At 41.5% G+C, this 23,962-nt stretch overlaps 1 protein-coding gene across 3 annotated transcripts in view; it reads left to right on the top strand.

Moving 5' to 3' along the window:
* The window catches only part of LOC124594795 (lactosylceramide 4-alpha-galactosyltransferase-like), a 463,646-nt gene that overhangs the window by 397,398 nt on the left and 42,286 nt on the right, over positions 1-23,962 (top strand). For all 3 annotated transcript variants that reach the window (XM_047133215.1, XM_047133214.1, XM_047133216.1), the window contains one exon: positions 9,653-9,972. In XM_047133215.1, coding sequence (XP_046989171.1) covers positions 9,653-9,972 — 320 coding nt within the window. The remainder of the gene's footprint in view (positions 1-9,652; positions 9,973-23,962) is intronic.

Below are 23,962 nucleotides of genomic sequence, written 5' to 3'. Positions count from 1 at the left end.
GTTGTATTTGGACTTTTATTCTAATGACCTCTCATGGGAGATTCCCAACTGTAGTGGTTATTTCAGTTACTACGGTGGTCTGGTGAGTGATCATTTCCATACTATCCTGGGGAATAGTGGCTGTCATCTCGCTTTCTTTTATTAAACTCACGTAGTCCACAATCTATGTGCTCCGAATTTTGCGTGGGAGGTAAACCCGATTGCATTACATAATGTATTGGACACTGTTGTAGTACCACTGTACCTACGAGGTGCTATCCAAAATTTTCGGATCTGGTGCTGCCATCTGTTGAAAACCTTACCTTTGGACTAGTGGTCACCATCACCTTCGAAGTAGTTCCCATCCGCATGTACACACCGGTCCCAGCGCTTCTGCCACTGGTCAAACGTTTTCTGGAAGTCCTGTTCTTTGAGCGTGTTTATCACCACCAGCGATGCTTCTTGGATCCTCTCTAGTGTCGAACCGACGGCCTTTCAACTTGAGTTTCAGTTTTGGGAATAGCGTGAAGTCGCAAGGTGCCAAATCTGGCGAGTACAGTGGCTGGGGTACAACCGACATGTTGTTTTTTGCCGAAAAGGCCCTGGTGAGCCAGGACGTGGTGAGCAAGGACGTGTGACAGGGCGCATTGTCGTGATGCAGCAGCCAGTTCCCTTGACGCCAGAGTTTGGGCCATCATCGCCACACGTTATCATGGAGCCTTCGCAAAACTTCACAGTAGTACGCGGAATTCACTGTTCGATTGGGTGGGACGAATTCTTTGGGCACAATTCCCTTGGTATCAAAGAAAATTGTGATCACACTCTTCACTTTGCTCTTCATCTGTCTCGCTTTTTTGTGTCTTGGAGAGCCCAGGCTCATCCACTAGGACATTTGTTGCTTTGTCTCTGGGTCATAACCGTAAATCCAGCACTTGTCACCGGTGATAATACGTAACAAGAAGGTTGGATCATCAGATGCAGTCTGACGAAGGTCCATGCACACTTAAACACGCTGTGCCTTCTGATCGGCAGTGAAGATCCTTGGCACAAATTTTGCATGACCAATTCATCAGTCAACATTCGTTGACATGTTCCATAACCAATACCCACTTCGTCCGCAAGGTCTTGAATGGTTCTACGTCGATCCTCACGAACCAATTGTTGAAGTTTGGCAACAATGTCTGGCATTGTGCGACTAACGGGTCTTCCAGTGTGAGCATCATCTTCGAAGTCTGTAAGGCCTGCCCTGAACCGACCATGACACACACACACACGCATATGGCTCATGCTCTGTCCCTCAAACACTCGTTGAATCATTGGAAGGTTCTCCGTAGCACTTTTGCCGACATTCGCACAGAATTTGATACACATGCGCTGTTCTGTTCGCGGATCCATCGTAAAATCGCCACACACCAAACACAGAGTATTACGGAAATCACTGTGGACACCTAACACGCCGGCCGAAGTGGCCGTGCGGTTAAAGGCGCTGCAGTCTGGAACCGCAAGACCGCTACGGTCGCAGGTTCGAATCCTGCCTCGGGCATGGATGTTTGTGATGTCCTTAGGTTAGTTAGGTTTAACTAGTTCTAAGTTCTAGGGGACTAATGACCTCAGCAGTTGAGTCCCATAGTGCTCAGAGCCATTTGAACCATTTGACACCTAACATGTCCTCCCAGCTGAGTGCCACGCCGCACACTGACTCATCAGATATGCAGCTCTCGCCACCTAGTGGTGCAAATATCTACTACTCCTACTTTCTAGATAGTAGCACCAGTCCCGAAAATTTTGGATTCCACCTCGTATGTCGGAGAAGATTGTGCCACATCACTACTGCTGTGGTTGTTCACTCTTGGATCCTCTTGTATAAGACAAGAGAATCCAAGACTGACATTAAGTGATGAAGGTCGGTTTCTGGTACCTGTACTAATTTATCCAGGAGATCCATTGGCGGTTTGGCCTTTAAAATTCTGAGAGTGACCTAGTTGAATAAAGGTTTGACCCAAACATTTTTCAAAATATTTTCGGAAGCTATCCTGTCTGGTGTTAAAGGACTCTGGATTAAATCCTCCTTTATAAGTCGTTTCTGCACAAACTGAGACCAATTCTCTGGCAAAAATGCCTATTCAAATTGAGCATAATCTTACCAATTCTTCAGTCTCAGTGGCCCAAAGGGCAATTTCCTCTTGGATGAAGTCTGTGAAGTACTGAATTCTTTGTTTATCAGTCTATGAGCTGTGTAGTACATTTTTAAAAGTCCTGATGAACATGTAGGGATGTGTACATTTTTTCTCGTGAATGAATACTTGAAACTGCCTATATTTAAGTAGACTTTCGTCCATTAGGACAGATGACAAACGTGGCACTGCCCCCATACCATACAACACATGGTCACATACCCTTGCCCACAAGACGTAGGACTAATGTCTTCATTTGATCTAATAACAGTGGATGTCAAATCATTTACACATCACTTACAATTTATCAGAGTCAACATTCTGTGGTAGTAGTGAAACCGAAGCAAAACCTGGTGTTCTGGGTCATAGCAAAACTGAAATTCAAACTTCACGTTATCAGCAAGGTTTGGAAGATAAAGCCTACATAAAGCGTGATGGTCGTGTGCACGATAATTTACAGAAACGTAAATCACCAAAAAATTGGTGCGTTTACATACTTGGTAGAATGAATGCTGTTTACAGAAACTAACTAATTTAATCGTGCAAAACTTTGAGAGACACTGTTAGGGAAGTGGGAAAGCAAACAAATAACGTGACAGCCGTCCCTCAGAGGAGTCATATCGTAGATTCTAGTACATAAAAATACAAGAGGTTGGACTGCTGGTCAAATGCAATTACATTTTTCCTGGATTTTTCATTTCAGCACACACGCTGCTGCAGAGTGAAAATTCTTTATGGAGTATTATTGATGTACATTTGTGTCCTTTCACATGTCTGTATCAAATCTTTATTTGTTTCGTGTGACCCAAAATTGAAAATGAAATATAATTTTCATTAGAAAACTTTGTGTTTGTTATATATTTGATATGTATGTGTTAATCATTCCGATTTTATGTACGATGCTTCTGACACGATTAAATAAATAAATACAGGGTGATTCAAAAAGAATACCACATCTTTAAAAATGTGTATTTAATGAAAGAAACATAATATAACCTTCTGTTACACATCATTACAAAGAGTATTGAAAAAGGTTTTTTTTCACTCAAAAACAAGTTCAGAGATGTTCAATATGGCCCCCTCCAGACACTCGAGCAATATCAACCCGATACTCCAACTCGTTCCACACTCTCTGTAGCAAATCAGGCGTAACAGTTTGGATAGCTGCTGTTATTTCTCGTTTCAAATCATCAATGGTGGCTGGGAGAGGTGGCCGAAACACCATATCCTTAACATACCCCCATAAGAAAAAATCGCAGGGGGTAAGATCAGGGCTTCTTGGAGGCCAGTGATGAAGTGCTCTGTCACGGGCTGCCTGGCGGCCGATCCATCGCCTCGGGTAGTTGACGTTCAGGTTTCATAACTAACCTTTTTCGTAGGACTCTCCATACAGTTGATTGTGGAATTTGCAGCTCTCTGCTAGCTCTGCGAGTCGATTTTGCTGGGCTGCGAACAAATGCTTGCTGGATGCGTGCTACATTTTCATCACTCGTTCTCGGCCGTCCAGAACTTTTCCCTTTGCACAAACACCCATTCTCTGTAAACTGTTTATACCAACGTTTAATACACCACCTATCGGGTGGTTTAACACCATACATCGTTCGAAATGCACGCTGAACAACTGTCGTCGATTCACTTCTGCCGTACTCAATTAACACAAAAAGCTTTCTGTTGAGCGGTCGCCATCTTAGCATCAACTGACGCTGACGCCTAGTCAACAGCGCCTCAAGCGAACAAATGTACAACTAAATGAAACTTTATAGCTCCCTTAATTCGCCGACAGATAGTGCTTAGCTCTGCCTTTTGTCGTTGCAGAGTTTTCAATTCCTAAAGTTGTGGTATTCATTTTGAATCACCCTGTAAATTAGAAAATTATGATTTAGTACTTGTCTATTGTAATTTACACTTGACAAAAAATATAGACTTTAAATACAAGCATAAAAAGTTGCGTGGAAAACATGATCCAACTTGACTTTCTTTCAGCATGAAACTTCGATGCTATTCATTCGATTACAGTTACCTACACCCATTTTGTGAATGCTTTTTACTTACTCTGTCGCACTGTTTTAATAAACAGATTTCTGGTCACAGACTTTCAAATTCTACGAATATAATAAAGGACATCGGACAAGGTCAGTCCACAAGGTCTCCTTGCCAGATAAAAGCTCATATATATGCTCACAGGCGTAAAATCTCTACAAGCTGCTGTCTGGCCAGAGTGCAATCACATACGGAGTGCGTAACAAATCCGACAATAACTCAAATACTGTGCGAATCGTATAAACCTGAACTACTTTAATGAGTCATAAGATTTGAACCAATAATGGAACACATTTGCGATTTTGGGAAATGATAATACACAACTGGAAGAGTACATACGTACATATATAGTCCTCACTACAAATGTCGGAAGTCGCCTCCGCCAGCATCGATGCTCGGCTCTACTCGTTTCGCCATATTCCCAAACGTTCTGTACGTGTAGCCCCGCTAGTGTTGCTAATTTCAAGTTTAGTGGCCTCACGGACTTCAGAAATTGTCCACGGTCAGAAATGTGCAAAGTATTCAAATTATTTTTTTTCTTTTTCAGTTGTAAATGCAAAGTGGTTTTAAATAAAAGTATTTAAATACAAAACGCAAAGTACGTATTTTCAAAATATCTTCATGCAAATAAAATATCTCTAGTTAGTGAACATCGTACATAAGGATCTGTAAGACTGAACTGAATCCATTATTTAAGGAAGTCACATCGTCCTGAAGAATAATTTTTATGCGTCAGCCCTGTTCCTGAGTTGTGGAGACACATTATGGTTGGCGGCCCACGCAAGAAGTAACAGATATACAAGTCCTTATCCATTTCGAATATCATTACTGTGGAAGACTGTATGGTCACCTCTTCATAAGAAAGAAACGAGGACTTAGCTGTGATCTGAAAACTCACATCTACGTCTGGCACATGAAATGTTGGTTGGGTACAGTGCTTCATTGTGGGTGTGCGTCTGATACCAAGAACAGACGCGTCTAGAGAAGTGTGTGTGTCAGTGCAGGATGAACATATTTCTGATGCATCTAACTTTGACTCCTCTTCATCCATATAATACTGCACACTTGCCAATACCTGTTTCAAACCACAGTAGACCTTTGATTATTGGAAAGGATAGTGAAGTTTATCAAAACACGGAGGGACCTTTTGAGTCTGTAGAAAAACCAGGTGAACACGCTAAAGAAAAAACTAACTTCATGATGATAGTATATTGAGGTAGCAAGTTGAGGCGGCCGGCTGCTGTGGTCGAGCGGTTCTAGGCGTTTCAGTCCGGAACCTCGCTGCTGCTACGGTCGCATGTTCGAATCCTGCCTCTGGCATGGATGTGTGTGATGCCGTTAGGTTAGTTAGGTTTAAGTAGTTCTAAGTCTAGGGCACTGATAACCTCAGATGTTAGGTCCCATAGTGCTTAGAGCCATTTGAACCAAGTTGAGGCGAACAATTTGATAAGGGACACTTGCTGTCTATCAAGTCGGGAAAATACCTCAAATTGGCCTACAGAAACTACGTAAGCTACAGCGCATGCGCATCGAGTGAGTTTTCCATCATTTCTCGCGCTCTCTTCGCACAAACCAGTAGTTCCAGAGAAAAAATGAATAGGACCTCTTTTGTAGGAAATTTAATATAGTTTAATTTTGGAATGCGACACGTTTTCGCTGGAGGGTGCGGTTCTCGAGTTACTCAAGAAAAACATACAAAAGTGATATTAAATGTTTTCTATCTTGGTACACATTCGGAATAGGGCATACGAATGGTTCAAATGGCTCTAAGCACTATGGGACTTAACATCTGAGGTCATCAGTCCCCTAGACTTAGAACTACTTAAACCTAACTAACCTAAGGACATTACACACATCCATGCCCGAGGCAGGATTCGAACCTGCGACCGTAGCAGCAGCGCGGTTCCGGACTGAAGCGCCTAGAACTGCTCGTCCACAGTGGCCGGCATAGGGCATACGTCCATATGAAGTTTTTGTTCAGAATCACTAATACTATCACCCCTCAAAGCATGTACCTTTCCTCCTGACTCACCCTGTATATGAAATTGGACATTTAATGCTCTACAGCTTCGTCTTTGACCATTTTTATGAGAAACGGTCGTAGGAGGCACTAGAAGCAAATGACTGAAAGAGCGACGTAAAAATGTTTTTTTTTCGAAATTCATCGATTTTCAATAACATATTTCTAGAAAACCTTTGGGAGTTAGTCTGATATCTATTGAAACAATTTTATGGGAAATTTAAAAAGCTTTAATTTTTATCCGGAACTTTATTTTCTACAGTGCACCGTTTACGAGATATAACTGTAAAATAAAAAAATTGGACCTTTCTACCCCCCACCTCCCTCTTCACGCCTAACTGTTCCTAATAAAGTGCTGAAGTCAAAATTTTTCGCACATCCCATGCACTCTACTCCCCTCATTTGAGCACTCATTGACTGGACTATGTCCAGCATAACGCTGCGCTTGCCTGGCTCGTATTATTTCGTTCGTAGCCTTGTCAGCCGCGGTTTGTGAAATCCGTGAGTGTGTAGTTCGGGCCGCGTGACAATAGCGAACGCATTAGCGACTCTTCGCAGTCTTTAGATGGCAGAAACATGCAGTACACACTTCGAAAGCGAGTTTTTATGGTGACATCGTGCTGGAAAACAGACACACTGAGCATTCCGGAGAGAATACAGTGTGCGCGATGTTCCAAGAAAGGTAACAGTTTTATCGATTGGAAGAAAGCTGGAGACAACGGGTGTACTAAACAGTAACAGTGGTAAACATAAACCATCACTGAGTGCATTGGTTATTGATAATGTTCGAAGACGCTTGGAGAGCTCTCCAAGGAAATTGTTGCGTCGAATGAGCCACTGGTCAAACAATTCATGTGGCACATGTCAGATGGCTGCGAAGAAACCCGCACTGCGACCATACAGAATGCACATGGTCCAAGTACTGCAAGAAACAGATCATAAGAGAAGACTGTGTTACTGTTGATGGTTTCAGGGGTTTCTTGTTCACCGTTCAGACATTCTCTCCACAACTTTGTTTACAGATGTGGCATGGATCCATCTGCCATGTTACATCAGCACACAAAACACGAAACACCACTGCGTGATGAAATACATCTTTCTTGAGTATAATAAATCGGGAAAGAGTGACAACCACATCTATCGTGAACAACCTACCTGATATCACACAGTGGAAACGACCACATAAGGTTTCACGATTCTTTTTGAAACATTACGTTTCTCAGTAATGTTCTCATCATTACTATCCATATCATCACTTTTTCTCAGTGCCAGTTACACAAAAGTCATCACTAAAATCGCATGCGCTAGGCTTTTCACCTGTGTTTTTAAGCCCAACAACCATAATTATAGGTCCACCAGAGCCATATTTAACATGTTGATTACTCGTTTCTTTGCCATCTTTATTTACTCCACGAGGGGAAACTATTAGGATAAAGATCCAGTTAGTGATTGTGTCTCTTCGGGCTTTGCTTTTCTTACGTTTCTTTTCTGGAAGACAGGTGGGTGAATTCATTTCACTAAAAAAAAGACTCGCAAGATCGTTTCGATGACAGATCATAGACTATACATCCATTAACAGTAATTTTTCTCTCTCCATGTAGCCTGTAGGCTCGTAGTAGAGAATAGTTAGGAACCATCGTGATCATAAATGCATGGTCATTTTCAAATGAATGTTGTGTGTAGCGTTTATATAGTGGCTGACTATAAAGCTAATTTTTTTTAAGTGGATAAAAAGATTATTTTTAACTTGCAATTTGATAAACTGTTTACTAAACATCAAAAAATGGTTCAAATGGCTCTGAGCACTATGGGACTTAACATCTGAGGTCATCAGTCCCCTAGAACTTAGAACTACTTAAACCTAACTAGCCTAAGGGCATCACACACATCCATGCCCGAGGCAGGATTCGATACTGCGACCGTAGTAGTCGCGCGGTTCCGGACTGAAGCGCCTAGAACCGCTCGGCCACCACTAAACATCGTGATTCTAGAATTTCTAACACATTTCTAGGTATGAAGACCCCGCCCCCCACGACCAGACATCTTCTGCCCTGTACCAGTGGCGAATACATATGGCCAGTGCTGTTTTTCTGGGGGAACGCTGGGGATTCGAACCCCTAAACTTTTTCGTCGACAAAGTAATTTTTTTACGATGTTGAGAACTTGGAAGAGTGCCAAAGATTTATTTCACGGACGTAAATTTTTTATCTCATTTTTTGTATTGGTAATTGAAATACGGACGATACCAGTACAGTTTTTGGTGGGAAAAGTGATGTCATTGACTGGAGGGTTGATTGGACTCATCTGTTTCATTGAGGTGTATTAAAGGTCAGTTGAAGTGTATGATACCCTTTTCTTTTATTGTTCCGGAGTTGATGGGAATCGCATGCTTCATTTGAAGTGATGTAAACTGAAGTGTTCGATACCACATTCTCTTGTATGTTTGGGTGTTTCTCGGTATCGCCTGCTTCATTTGAGCTGGAGTCAACTGTAGAGTCCGACCGATACCTTTTTTTTAGTTCGACATGTTGATGTCGTCATGGCGAAAAGCAGACGGGTGGTATCCCATGCTTCAGTAATAAGTAATTTTCGTTGCATTATATCCAATGTCAGAGTACTATCAAACTTTTTTTCAGAAGAAAAGCACTGCATATGGCGCGCGGGGCGCCCGCATTCCCACCCGCAGCGCCTCCGCCAGTCAGCCCGCACGCTATTCGTTCATTTCTTTCGTCAGTCGACTCGACTGAATCGAGTTATCGAGTAGTTGTACTTTCCTATGTAGCACCCACGTCAGCGTATTTTATACGTTTCTGTCCGGAACATAGATAGCTAACACATACCTACGAGAAAAATCGCGGCCATTCTAGTGATCTCGATGCGTTATTCTGTCTGGCATTTGGTTGAGAGAAGTCGCGAATAGTCTGCTGTTTTCTGGTACAGAGAATCTTCGACAAGTAGCGCTATAAATTCGGGCTATTCGCCAAATAGGATGCTAGTTTACATTCAGAAGCAGAAATATTAAGACTGAAGAATGAATAAGTAATAAGTCCTAGTTGTAGCAAGTGCAAGTGTGAAGATTAGTCAAGAGTGAGAGTGATCAGTTGATTATGAAGTATTAATAATAGTAGTTCATAACAATTTCTCAGTAAAAATATTGTTAAGAGACTCGTAAAAATATTTTTACTAATAACGTAACAATTGTTTCCTATACCTAGCGCCCCCTCCTTGAGGGTTTTCTGTATCCGCCAGTGCCCTGTACCTTCCCCCTTTTTTAGTCTCTGCTGCTCGAGTCTAACAAAGCCTGTTTTCAAATTTACACTCTGTCATTTTAAAACCCTTAATCTGCAGAGCAAGGAAGAAACAAGAAGACAGTAGAAGCAGCTCTCAACGACATAGTTAAGTGTTTGCTCTAGACACACATTTTGCTTACGTTTTACAGAATGTGTCGTGGTCTGGGCTGAGACCGAGACAAGCATGTGCTGTGGAGTCTGCAGCACGGCACCATCCTGGGTGGCATATCTATGTGCTGCACACGTGTGTTACACCCCGCCCTGTCCGTTGGGTGCCAGCGGGTGCCACAGCAGTGTATGTGCCTCTGGCAGAGTTCCTGAGTGACACGCCACTATACACGCCACTCATAGAGCAAGGCGCTCTTGCTGCCAGTCACTGGCCAATAGAACATGCTTCTGACGTGATGCGACTGGTGGCGCTATGGAAATATGGCGGTGTCTACCTGGACCTCGACTTTGTCGTACTCAGGTAAATTACTCTTATCTTGTATGAAAAAATCAGTGCAGATTGTAACAAATATTAATTTATTAATTGAAGGAAATGGTTTTAGTAAAAAGTGACCTCTTCAGACCAGTAACTCTGAAATTAACTAAATTGGCCAATTATGGCACAGCTGTTCATCTTACAAACTAACATACAAGCAATATAGAAAAATAAAAGTTGTGTATATACTCAGGTACAGGTCTGAAAGTGGTCATTTTTGACCGAAGCCAGTGATAAAATAAGATTTGTTGCAATCTGGACTGAATGTTGTTTTGAGTGTTAAACACAATCACTGCCACTCCAGTATGATTTAAAAAATGATTACTCTGAAATTTTTACTCCAAAATCCCTTTAGTCTACGTAAAATCACAGAATGGCCAGGAAGCAATCTTTCTGCAAAGGGTATTCAATAAGTATTGCAACACATTTTCTTTGCTCCACCATTTTGGTTGAAAAAATGCGGAATTTGTTGTGGGACATTGTGGAATATTCCCACATCAGCCCCTACCATTTCATTAAGGTTGCAGCATTTTATGTACCCTTCAAAATGGCGTCTGCAATGGAGGCGTGTTCCAAGCAGAGAGCTACCGGTAGCTTCTTTTGGTGGAAAACCATAGTATCGCAGATATTCGGAGGTGTTTGCAGAATGTGTATGGAGACCTGGCAGTGAACAAAAGCATGGTGAGTCATTGGCTGAGGTGTCTCTCATCATCTGTCTGGTCTCCTGTGTACCAGCCAGCTGCATGTGGCTGTGACTCCTGAAACATTGGAACATACAGACACTCTCATTCAGTGTGTTCATCACCAAAAAATTCAATGAACTTCTCCATCTCCATGACATTGCTGGGCCTCACACAAGTCTGTGCTCCAAGAGGATCTCACAAAATTTCACTGGATTCTTCTTCCTCATCCAACCTACAGCCCATACATCTCACCTTCCAACTTCCATTTGTTTGGCCCAGTGAAGTACGCACTCCAAGGGTAGCAGTACGTGGCTGATGGGGGATTATAGATTTAGCAAGATGTTGACTCTGATGTTGACCAGAGATTACTTTGAAAACCAGGGTTTTGTAGCCAAAATAGTGTGGAGTAATGTGTTATTTCAGAACCCTGAATACAACCATCCTGCTTTCAGAAAAAAAAGTGTTGCATTACTTACTGAATGGCCCTAGTATGTGATACCAACTTCTTTTTATGTAAGTCCATGATATAAACTATTTGAAATAACAAACTGTGCACATTATCACACATGAGCTGTTGGTTCAGTTTCTCTACTGGACTCTAGTGAAGCTTTTTTCATGGTAGTGCTGCTCAATTATGTCCTTCTAATGGTAGGTTTGTTTGCTGCTCATTGTCTGTTGAAAGATTGCATTGCTTCTCATCACTAGATACTTTATCATTACATCAGATGACTTGTACTGCAAAGTGTGGTAGCTCTTGGAGATATGCCCAAGGAACCTACTGTTGAAGAAATGTCTAGGGTGCCTCCAACATCTTATATGTCAAAATGATAGTGATAATAGGTTAAAACCTTTTATGAGTTATAGGTTTAAACTGATATGATTTCCAGTCACATTAATGTGACCACCGCCTATGTTCAATGTCAATGTGCAGTAAACACTCACAGATGACAGACAGCAGCACCAGCAGTGGGGGGTACATAAAGCATTTCGAGGAGTCTCGGAAAACAGTGCAGTCATTAATGTGCAAATGGAGTGAATTATCTGACATCCAGGGGGGCATGATCATTGAAGGCCAGAATTAGCATGCTAATGCCCTAACTGGACACCCACTGAGTGATGACAGGTAACCTTTTCAGATTAATCATGTTTTATGCTTCATCGGACAGACGGCTGTTGACGTCTGTGGCATGACACAACTGAAAGCAGAGCTTCAAGGCTGGAGGAAGGAGATATTATAGCCTGAGGAATGTTTTTGTGGCATCGTATCTCATGATTCAGGAAGTAATTATGTATCAACACAAATATGCATCTATCCTTGAGGACCATGTCCACCACTATGTGCAGTTTGTTTTTCTTCGGTATGATGACATCTACCAGCAGGACCATGCAACATTTCACACAGGTCACAGTGTTTGTGCATCCTACGAAGAGCACCAGGATGAGTTTGCCTTAATCTCCTGGCCACTAAACTTCTGGATTTAAACATAATCAAGAATCTTTGAGATCACCTCAATCAGGCTGTTTGTACCATGGATCCACAACTGGGAAACCTAGTGCATTGGAGTCAGCATGGCTTCACATCCCTGTCAGTACCTTCCAGAACTTCACTGACTCTCTTCCTGCATGTGTCACAGAGGTACACACTGCAAAAGGTGGTATTCAGGCTTTTGGCTGGTGGTCACAGTAATGTGACTAAAAGTGTAAGTCAAACAATTTGATCATAAGTAAGGAGCTAAAAAAGTAAGTTAATAAAAAGCATAAAAAAGCATGCAGAGAAAAAATGTTCGGAACTTCTAGAAAATGAAAATAGTTGTTTGACTAAAGCCTAGCAAAAACGTTTTCATAAAAGCTTGTAAGAGGGGAAAAATCTATATACACTCCTGGAAATGGAAAAAAGAACACATTGACACCGGTGTGTCAGACCCACCATACTTGCTCCGGACACTGCGAGAGGGCTGTACAAGCAATGATCACACGCACGGCACAGCGGACACACCAGGAACCGCGGTGTTGGCCGTCGAATGGCGCTAGCTGCGCAGCATTTGTGCACCGCCGCCGTCAGTGTCAGCCAGTTTGCCGTGGCATACGGAGCTCCATCGCAGTCTTTAACACTGGTAGCATGCCGCAACAGCGTGGACGTGAACCGTATGTGCAGTTGACGGACTTTGAGCGAGGGCGTATAGTGGGCATGCGGGAGGCCGGGTGGACGTACCGCCGAATTGCTCAACACATGGGGCGTGAGGTCTCCACAGTACATCGATGTTGTCGCCAGTGGTCGGCGGAAGGTGCACGTGCCCGTCGACCTGGGACCGGACCGCAGCGACGCACGGATGCACGCCAAGACCGTAGGATCCTACGCAGTGCCGTAGGGGACCGCACCGCCACTTCCCAGCAAATTAGGGACACTGTTGCTCCTGGGGTATCGGCGAGGACCATTCGCAACCGTCTCCATGAAGCTGGGCTACGGTCCCGCACACCGTTAGGCTGTCTTCCGCTCACGCCCCAACATCGTGCAGCCCGCCTCCAGTGGTGTCGCGACAGGCGTAAATGGAGGGACGAATGGAGACGTGTTGTCTTCAGCGATGAGAGTCGCTTCTGCCTTGGTGCCAATGATGGTCGTATGCGTGTTTGGCGCCGTGCAGGTGAGCGCCACAATCAGGACTGCATACGACCGAGGCACACAGGGCCAACACCCGGCATCATGGTGTGGGGAGCGATCTCCTACACTGGCCGTACACCACTGGTGGTCGTCGAGGGGACACTGAATAGTGCACGGTACATCCAAACCGTCATCGAACCCATCGTTCTACCATTCCTAGACCGGCAAGGGAACTTGCTGTTCCAACAGGACAATGCACGTCCGCATGTATCCCGTGCCACTCAACGTGCTCTAGAAGGTGTAAGTCAACTACCCTGGCCAGCAAGATCTCCGGATCTGTCCCCCATTGAGCATGTTTGGGACTGGATGAAGCGTCGTCTCACGCGGTCTGCACGTCCAGCACGAACGCTGGTCCAACTGAGGCGCCAGGTGGAAATGGCATGGCAAGCCGTTCCACAGGACTACATCCAGCATCTCTACGATCGTCTCCATGGGAGAATAGCAGCCTGCATTGCTGCGAAAGGTGGATATACACTGTACTAGTGCCGACATTGTGCATGCTCTGTTGCCTGTGTCTATGTGCCTGTGGTTCTGTCAGTGTGATCATGTGATGTATCTGACCCCTTCCTGGGACAATGAATTCATGGTGTTCTTATTTCAATTTCCAGGAGTGTATTTGGTCAGAAGATTACCTAGGTGATTGTGTGTGTTTGTCAGAACTGCAGAAGACAACCCACCCCCTTTTAGTATTGTACAAAACCATTACACATTTTCTGCCCATGCATTATTTACAAATTTTGTAACAATACAGCTCTTCTGAAAATAAAAATAGCATTCCAGAAAATATTACACTAATAAACTATACTAATGAAAAATATTGCATACAACAAATTAAATGTATCACTGTATTAAGTTATTACAGATTCTATATTGTTCCTAAAAGAAATTGAGGCAAAAAATCTATATCTTATTGTTTGTAGACACTACCGTACATTAGTTTTAGTAAGATCTGTAGCCGGCCATGGTGGTCTAGCGGTTCTAGGCGCGCAGTCCGGAACCGCGCGACTGCTACGGTCGCAGGTTCGAATCCTGCCTCGGGCATGGATGTGTGTGATGTCCTTAGGTTAGTTAGGTTTAAGTAGTTCTAAGTTCTAGGGGACTGATTACCACAGATGTTAAGTCCCATAGTGCTCAGAGCCATTTGAACCATTTTAAGATCTGTAATGAAGATCAAATTTTATTTGCTCCTCACAAGTTATTAGTTAGCAGTAAAAGGAAAGGGTTTATAATTAAGATAAACTTGTGTCAATAAAAGTAGCCTTGATCACATATAAGTTACTTATTCCATTCAGTGACTGGTTTTGACCTCTTGTGGGATCAACATCAGACCATTTTACTCTGCGAAGAAGAGTAATACACTTTCATAGAGATCAAAGGACTTGAATAAATACAGTCATAAGAATAAAATAATATAATAGTATGGTTAATATATCCTTGGTCACAGCAGGAGACAGTGGCATGGAGAAGCTTGCTCTGGAGGTGCCTGGACACTGCTGAATAAGGCTCAGTCGCTTGAAGTTTAGTAGCGAAAGCTCCACTGATCACCTCTGGCATAATGTCTGTAATACGTAATATTACGCAAAAGATGGTGGACAGAGTCTTCTTTATGAAATTGTCACGTATTAGTGATGTTATGCTGGAGGTGGTGGGTGGAGGTTTCGCTATTAAACTATGAGTAACTGAGCCTTATTCAGCCTTGTTCTTCACACCTCTCAAGAGCGTTATGCTCCATGGCACTGTATCCTACTGTCACTAAAAGGATATCAACCATATTTTTATATTATTTTATTCTTATCATTGTATTCATGTCCTTTGACCTCTAAGAAAGTATATTACTCTTCTTCACACAGTAAAATGGATGGATGATGATCCTATAAAAGATCAAACCCTGTCACAGAATGAAATAGTAATTGATGTGTGATCAAGAGTGCTTTTACTGAAATAATTTTACTAAAGTTTTATGGACTGCGGTTTTTCCATGGATATTATTCCAAAAAACTCTGTAACTAAGTGTTGAGAAATACTTCTTTCCAGGAATTGTGTTTTTATTATAATTTTAGTTTGCATTTTCTTGCTTTGAGCAAAGCAAACTCATTAATTATGTAATAAAAGTGAAGATTAGCAACTTTGTCACATTCTATCAACAAAATAGCTAAATTTGATAGTCTGCTTTCCCACCCATATTTGATTTTACATAATTTATCATTTTTAATTTGCTGGAACTGCATTTACAAGGTGACTGGCACAGTCAGAAATAACCTCACAGCTATTTGAATATTTGGATCAACCTTTAACAGCATATTTGATTCAGCACCCACTCACCAACCTGTGAGACCCTACTACACCATAACAAAGTAGCAGTATGAATACTGTTGAACATGGCTGGGCCACATAGCTGGCGGCAATGTGAACCAAGTGCACTGCTGCCACGTAAACCATGTTATTGATAGAGGTCTGTTTGCTAGTAATTTCTTTAAGGTGCTTCTTGGGTGTAATGACATTGCATAAATGATAGTGCCAGCTGTGTGTGTTTACTGTCATGGGGCGAATGTGAGGCTTCTTGGAACAGGAGACCTCATGTACTTCTCCTAGTTAGTTCTTTAACCATGTTTCTTTCTTGAATTTTTTTTGTCAGTTCTTCCACCCCCTTCCATGCCTGCACCCTTGACAGGGGCCTAAATCATTGCTCCCTGTGTACAACCTTGTGTCTTAAAATATGGGGCACATCTTGATACAAATTACTGAGTGAGATGGAGCATCGGTGTATGCATGAAATATGTATTTTAGTATACCAGTAAAAATTACTACCTATTACATTGAAAGCCCTGTATCAAGCAGATATTTACATATTCCTGAGTAAATTGTAGTGTGGAATACATGTAAAACATGCATAACCTTGACTAGTACTTGCATTTTGTTCTTTATTATTGGGGCATACAATTCCTTGCATTGCACTTTGGGTTCGAGCTGTGGCACAGCATTGCAGAAACTGGAAGAAGCTAGCTGCACAAGATGATGGCAAGCTGATTACAGCAACAGAGTGGTTTTCGTATATTGAGCCACCATGAACTTGCCTACACAACAGTCTTACAAGATGAGCCAAGTGGTTTCCTCATTGGGAGGCCATGGAAATGTTGTTAGTGAAGTGACTAGAGGCAGCACATCAGCACAACAAATGAACCACTTTCTCTAACAAATTGCTGTGACATTGTAGCAGAGCTGTTCATAGCTTGGCAGACTAGCTATGAGGAGGGGGCTACGTTAGGCACTGTCCACCACAGGACGGCAAACACCCACTATGAGCACTGCCAGTTGCTAGTTGCCATCTATTATTATCAAGTCTGCCTTCTGGGACTTTGTGGTGCTTCACTGATGAGCCACCCCAGTCTTGCCCAGCAGCAGCTCAGCTCCTGCCCAAGGAGCATCAGGTTGTGACTGGGGCAGTACAGTCACCCTTCTGTCAACACCGAAGTGGGTACTGTGGCAGCTCGTGCATCACTCACATAGGCAGGACTTCCCACTGGTAGGCTGACATTTTCTGAAAGTTTTCCAGTTGTCTCCTGCACTGCTGATAGCACCTGCATAGTGTGACATGTGTAACTGGGTCATGTGCTGCTAGCCGGCCACAGATGTTAGCATTCTGGGATGCATAAGTGAGAGCCTGCCGGCTGGATGCTACCTGACACTGTGCCACACATGCCTATCCCGCCACGTGCTGTGAGAGCTATGGCTGCCACCTCACAGCATCTGAGTGTAGCTTCAAGAACTGTGATAATGGCTGCCTTATTGGTACTGTTTGAATGAGCTGCCAGCACTCACATCCTCACAATCACCTATTGCCACAGCCCAATCCTGCACCAGCGTTGCTTTCAGTTTGTGTCAGAAGCAGCATCTACAGTGCCTACAATTGCCATCCATCGATACAGATGCGTAATTGTGGGGGTGTGGCTCATTGTCCAGGAATATATAAGGTAATATCTACGTGTAGTTAAGAATGTGTAGCTATTCAAGAGGTGAAGCTAAGGGCTGTCAAGAAGTATTCACTGTTTTTAGTGTATGAAGTAGTAACTACCAGCAGCCACTCAAACAGAGTAATTAAGTTACAGTAAGATGTCTTTTGGTATTGCTTCAGTTAAGTGTCCTTCTGATTTTGGTTTTGCTGTTTTGTTGTGGGATGATGATGTAAGTGGTAAGGTTATGATAGTTAATGAAGAGGGTGCTAGCATTGTAAAAATTCCAGAGAGTTTATGCAGCATGCAGAGTACTAACTTGGACATTAAAAGGAGTAATGTTGAAATGCCGGCCGGGGTGGCCGAGCAGTTCTAGGCGCTACAGTTCGGAACCGCACGACCGCTAAGGTCGCAGGTTTGAATCCTGCCTCGGGCATGGGTGTTTGTGATGTCCTTAGGTTAGTTAGGTATAAGTAGTTCTAAGTTCTAGGGGACTGATAACCTCAGAAGTTAAGTGCCATAGTGCTCAGAGCCATTTGAACCATTTGAATGTTGAAATATCCACTATGATGTCATGTGGAATTGGAGTCTGAAGCAGCTGTACTCCCATATAGAGAGAATGTATCGTGCATGGGAGTGAATAAGAGTGTGGATAACAACATGGATGATTCAAGAGATGGATATCTCGTTGGGTGAAAATGGGAGTTGTCTAGCCGTTATGAAGTCAGGGCCAGAGGGGAGTATGTGTGCCATTGATTTTTGCATCATGCAGAGTGCCACTGCAGATGATGAGGTTATTGGAGATACAATGAGGAATGTACAAGACTGTTGACATGGATGCTGATGGTTGTGCCACAGATGTTCTGAAAAAAATGATAAATAGTCACCTCTTTTCTCAGAAGCAGGGCGGGCATAGGGAAAGGAAGGGGGAACATGTTTGTAAAGTTACTGATCAGACCAACAAGGCAAAATCTTTTGAGAAGTGTATACCTGAGGTTCATAATGTTACAGTAGCATGAGCACTAGGTCATAGTTTTGCAGAGCAAGCTGCTAATGCATGCCATGAGGTGTTTACAATGCAAGCACAGTCTGATGTGCACGATGAGTGTGTTGTAGATGAAGGGTGCAGGGCAATCCTGGCAGTAAACTTTGTGCCAAAACATAATGCCAGAACTGACCTTCAGTGACACATGCTGAAACGTACACACACAAAATTCTATCTAATGGAAACTGTCATCAGTGGATTGCTGTTGCAGAGTTCATCCATCATGAGGGACAAATTGATTACTCTGCAAACAAGACCATGGAGGCATAATTTGTAGCATATCATGCCACTGGGCACCAGGAAGACTCTTTTCGGAGGAGAATTTCAAGAAGAATCCAGTCTGTGTTAACACTGCAATAGGAGCGATAAGAGGATTACCTATCAACGTACTGCAAGTGGTAGTATCATAAGTGATTCGTGTATGAGGATAGGTGTGGGAATATGTTTCCTAGGGAAGTATAGGAGGATCTGTTATTGCATGCACAAAGATCTGAATGATGTTCTCAAACAATGAGTTAAAAAACCACTAGATAGACAAAACAGATGCTGAACACAAGAGTTTCATGGAGTCAGACTCTTAAAACATAACCAGCTTAAATGGCTACATTTCAGTTACTTAAGTTAATTATGGAAGATATGACTGAGATTGGTAATTCAAGTTTAATGCAGTTCCTTAAAATATCATCTGGGTTCGGTTTTACCTAATGTCAGACAATTTGTGATGAGTTCACCAAAAAATAATGTAGTCAAAACACACAAAATACTTTTAAAATATGTTTTCTGTATCACAAAACAGATAAAACTGAAATGGGGTTAGTGCCCAAAAACTGACCTAAGAGTGATGCTGTACTAACTCAATACTAACTCCTGCAACAAAGATGCAATAGTAACACAATTTGGCTACTGGTTTGGGTGCTTATGTAAGTTCCAACAATTACAAAGTCACATTACATGTTGTTAAAATTGAACATAACTGAATTTACAATTAACATTTACATGCTTTCATAGAACCAGTTATGGATTTTAGCTTTAAAGATGATTACAATGTCCCTGACACACTTAGTATGTCGAAGTATGACACATTTTCTTATTAAAATTTCATTAAATGTGCATCAGTAACAATATCTTAATTATGTCTGTTAATTACTTTACAGTTGCAGTACAACTTTTGTTCCTAAGATGAATTCTGTGTCTTTACAGTGCACTCTGTTGTAATCACTATTACTCTTCTATGTATAAACTCCACAAAGAATAAGTTGGGCTTATGTATACATTATATTTGACATATCTTTGATTTGTAGTGCAATATCTCCATAAACGTATCAGGATTAGTTTAATTTCATCTGAAGTCAACTAGTTTTCATTAGAACACTAGGCAAGCAATGTTACAGTTTAAACTTGTACATGTAAATAACTTCACATTGTGTGATAGTATCATTAATGATTTCCCATCACACGTTAGGGATTCTGAACCAGTACTGTTTGCAGATGACACCAGTCTATTGATTGAAGGGAATAATGAAGAAAATCTTACTGCATCTGCAAAAGATATTACAAAAGGAGTGTCTGAATGGTTTACCAGAAACAGGCTAATAGTTAATCCCCAAAAAACTGTACTAATGAATTTCCACACTGATCAAAATAAAAATCTGGCACAACCTGTAGTATGTACAGATAACCAAAACATTAGTTCTGTCAATGAAACTAAATTTCTTGGGATTCATATCCAGGAAAATCTTAAATGGAACACTCATATCACAGCCCTAAATTCAAAACTAGCAAAAATGAGCTATGTGCTAAGAATTCTCTGCAACAGTACTAGTGCAGAAACAGTTAGGGCTGTATACTTTGCTTGTGTACATTCAATACTGAAGTACGGTATCATTTTCTGGGGAAATGTACATCAGGCCATAACAGTTTTCAGGAAACAAAAGGCAATTATAAGAATAATGAAACAAGTGAGCAGCAGAAAATCATGCAAACCTTTCTTTAAAGATCTAAAGATTCTACCCCTTCCCTGCATTTATAGCCGGCCGCGGTGGTCTCGCGGTTAAGGCGCTCAGTCCGGAACCGCGCGACTGCTACGGTCGCAGGTTCGGATCCTGCCTCGGGCATGGATGTGTGTGATGTCCTTAGGTTAGTTAGGTTTAAGTAGTTCTAGGTTCTAGGGGACTGATGACCACAGAAGTTAAGTCCCATAGTGCTCAGAGCCATTTGAACCATTTTGAACCCTGCATTTATATACTGGAAATAGTCACGCATGTCAAAAAAAGCATACTGAGAAAAGAAAACCTTTTTCCTCAAAACAAAAGTGTCCATGATTACAGTACCAGGTCAGACAGTGACATACATGTCAATCATTGTAACACCACATTACGCCAAAAAGGTGTATATCATGCAGGAGCAAAACTTTACAACAGATTACCAAGACATATAAAATCTCTTACTGAACTACAAAGCTTTAAAAAGTCTGTGACATCCTACCTTCTGAAAAACTGGTACTATTCAGTCTCACAGTATCTAATGCAGGAAAAAATGTAATTTGTATCTTTAATTGTAGAAATAAGTTATAAATATACAGTATTTCAAAAATTTGTAATTATTAACTGTATAGATCCAATTTGTCATAAAAATTTATAAAATTTATGTTTGATATTTGAAAAACCAATAGCCAAAAAATGTTTTCTGTCCAATATCCTGTGTACAATATATGTACTTAAAAAGAGATTTATATGGACAAATAAATAAATAAATAAATAAGTATAAGTGAAATCGTATTCTTCATCTAACGCTGTTCCATTCTGCTACAATAAATACCCCTTCCCACCCCCCACCCCATGCCAAAAGTATCACATGTTAAGTTGAAACTTTATCGTGGCAGGCATGCATCAGAATAGGAGGTTTGTTATACAAAGTGATTGCAGTGTCTGCATCTGTTAGTGAAACAAAGTAGTGACAAATTCAGTTCTGTTATTTACATTTTATACAAAGTACTGCTTTAACTCTCTCTCTCTCTCTCTCTCTCTCTCTCTCTCTCTCTCTACACACACACACACACACACACACACACACACACACACACACACACATACACATTTATTTTTATTTTACGAAAATTATTAACACATGTTTTTCTTTGATAAATGCCCTGAGAATGTCCTTCCTCCACTTCACAAAATTGCAAAAACAGCCAAAACTTGTCCTTGAAGTGTTGCCATTCAGTGTCCCACTTCTCCTCAATTTCATTCAGATACTTTGTCTTTCAAGGAAAGTCTCCATTACCAGTAGTTCAGTCAGAGCACAACTACAGAAAAATATATACAATCCTGTGTGATCAATGAACAGTTAAGCTTTACTGCTTCTAATATTACAGAATTAAAAATTAAGTGTTTCAGATAATTGTATTATGGAACAGTACAAGTATACGGTTATGTCATTCATGTTTCAGTTATTATAAAACCTATTCATGTATACAGGGTGAAGAAAAAATGCCACACTTGGAGGTTGGCATGCTATTCCTCATCCAGATTCAAGTCAAAAGTTTATCTAGCAAAATCAGATCAGGTGTGTTTTGAAAACACATGCATGAAAACACGGATCTTACAACACTGTCATATTGTGCAGCACATTGGAATGTACAGAGAAAAGTTTATCACCCAACACTACTGTACCAGCCCTCACAGCTCATTGAGTAGACTGCTGGGATATGAAACCCACATCCATCCATCCATCATGGAGATATGGTTCAAATCCTTGTCAGGTTCTTTTTTATTTTTTGGATGTTGGTTCCCTAGTTCTCACTGTTTGTAAGCAGGACATCATTTTTCCATACAACAATAGCCTTAATGCATCTCAGTGGGATTAATTCAACTGCATGCATTTGTCTACTAAACATGCAATGCAAAACCATAACTGGTCTTGTCAGGTTCTTGCAGGGCAGCTTCCCAACTGTCTACATTAATGATGAATACATCTACATGCTTTTTGTGCTGTGTGCATCTGATGCCAAAGCTACTGCTGCTGCTCTTGCATATACTGCTCAGTATCCTCAAGGATGCCATCTTGAATGTTTTTCGTAGCCTCGAGCAACATCTTTGAGAAACTGGTAATCTTCATCTATAAGTAACGGACAGAGATAGTCCAAGGATTAGATGTACTCCACAAGTACAGGACATGAGTTGTGAAACTGTTCACCAAACACCTTGCCAAAGTACCCATGAATTGCAAGGCAGTTCTAGCATATATTTCAAAAACTTGTTATTGAAGTGTTGTGCAATGAACAACTACATTCATATCATTACACGTTAACTCAACCCTAGTGGCCAGAAGACTGCATTCAACAAGTCAAGTTCTGTGAATGAGTTTTTCAGAATTGGAGATAATGAACACTTTATAAGTAATATGTCATGACCTAATGAATCTAGCTTCACTCGTGAAAGTTTTTTTAACCTCCACAACAGCCATTATTGTTCAGAAAGGAACCCACATGTCACCCACAAATGTGGCTTTCAGGCATGTTTGGCATAACCTGTGGGCTGGAATTATGACAGGAGTGCTTTTGGGCTTTTATCTATGGCTGGGCAAGTTGAATGCACCCCTGTATCGTACATGTCTTTGCAATACATTGCCTGACGCAAAAGAAAACATTCCACTTGGTGCTTGGTGACTGCTATGGTTTCAGCATGATGGTGTGCTGCCACACTTTGGAATGAATGTGCTTAACTTTTTAAATAAAGCATTTACAGGAAAATTGATTGGTCATGGAGGTCCAATGTTCTGGCCTCCATGTTCCCCAGACCTTAATCTATTAGATTTTTGTTTGTGGGCCACTTAAAGGAAGAAGTTTATAGTGCTCTACACATGGATGTTCATGAACTAACAGCTTGCATGCATGCTGCTTTGGCAATGGGGGATGCAGGCGTGTTGCATAGTTTCCAGCAAAGTATGATCCAGCGAGGGGTGAAGTGTTTGCAAATGCAAGCTGGTCACTTTGAACATTTTCTCTAAAGTGTATATTGCTCTGTACATTAAACATACAGAATGGAATTATTGTGCATAGCATAATGTGCAGTCTAGTTTAGCCTGCCTCTTGTGTTTTATGTACCTCATTGGATACAGATGATGTTATTGTATCCCCTATTATTTTCTGTTGGGTTTATTTGTATCAAGGATAAAACAAAATGGTCATTTACATCTGTAAGAAGTTCATGTCATGTCTTAATGTTCAAACAAAGGTAACAGTAACCGAAAGAAATACACAAGATACCTCACTGTGGAAGTGTAAATTGGATACAATTTGATGCTTTTACTGAAAAATAAATGTTTTGTGCAAATGTGACTAAAACATTGATGAGTCTGCATATCATTCCCCACAGCATTGCCTCATATCACTGAGTTAATGGAACAGCTCTGGCACAGTGCAGAGTTCATGCTACCTGTTCTTGGCCATGCTGCACATGGTTGCAGCATAGCCAGAGGGACTTTTTTTTTTTTTAATACTTGAAGGTATTTTCATTCTATTGTTGCAAATATAAGAAAATGCATGTTTTTATTATTATTATTATTTTAACATTGCATTTCTATTACATCTATTGGTAGTGCTAGATTTTACTAGAGACACTTATGCTTGAATTGAGAT

This window comes from Schistocerca americana, chromosome 2 (assembly GCF_021461395.2).
Source record: "Schistocerca americana isolate TAMUIC-IGC-003095 chromosome 2, iqSchAmer2.1, whole genome shotgun sequence".
Classification (NCBI taxonomy): domain Eukaryota; kingdom Metazoa; phylum Arthropoda; class Insecta; order Orthoptera; family Acrididae; genus Schistocerca; species Schistocerca americana.
Note: the sequence above shows the minus strand (reverse complement) of the source record. Positions and strands in the feature narration are given on the sequence as shown.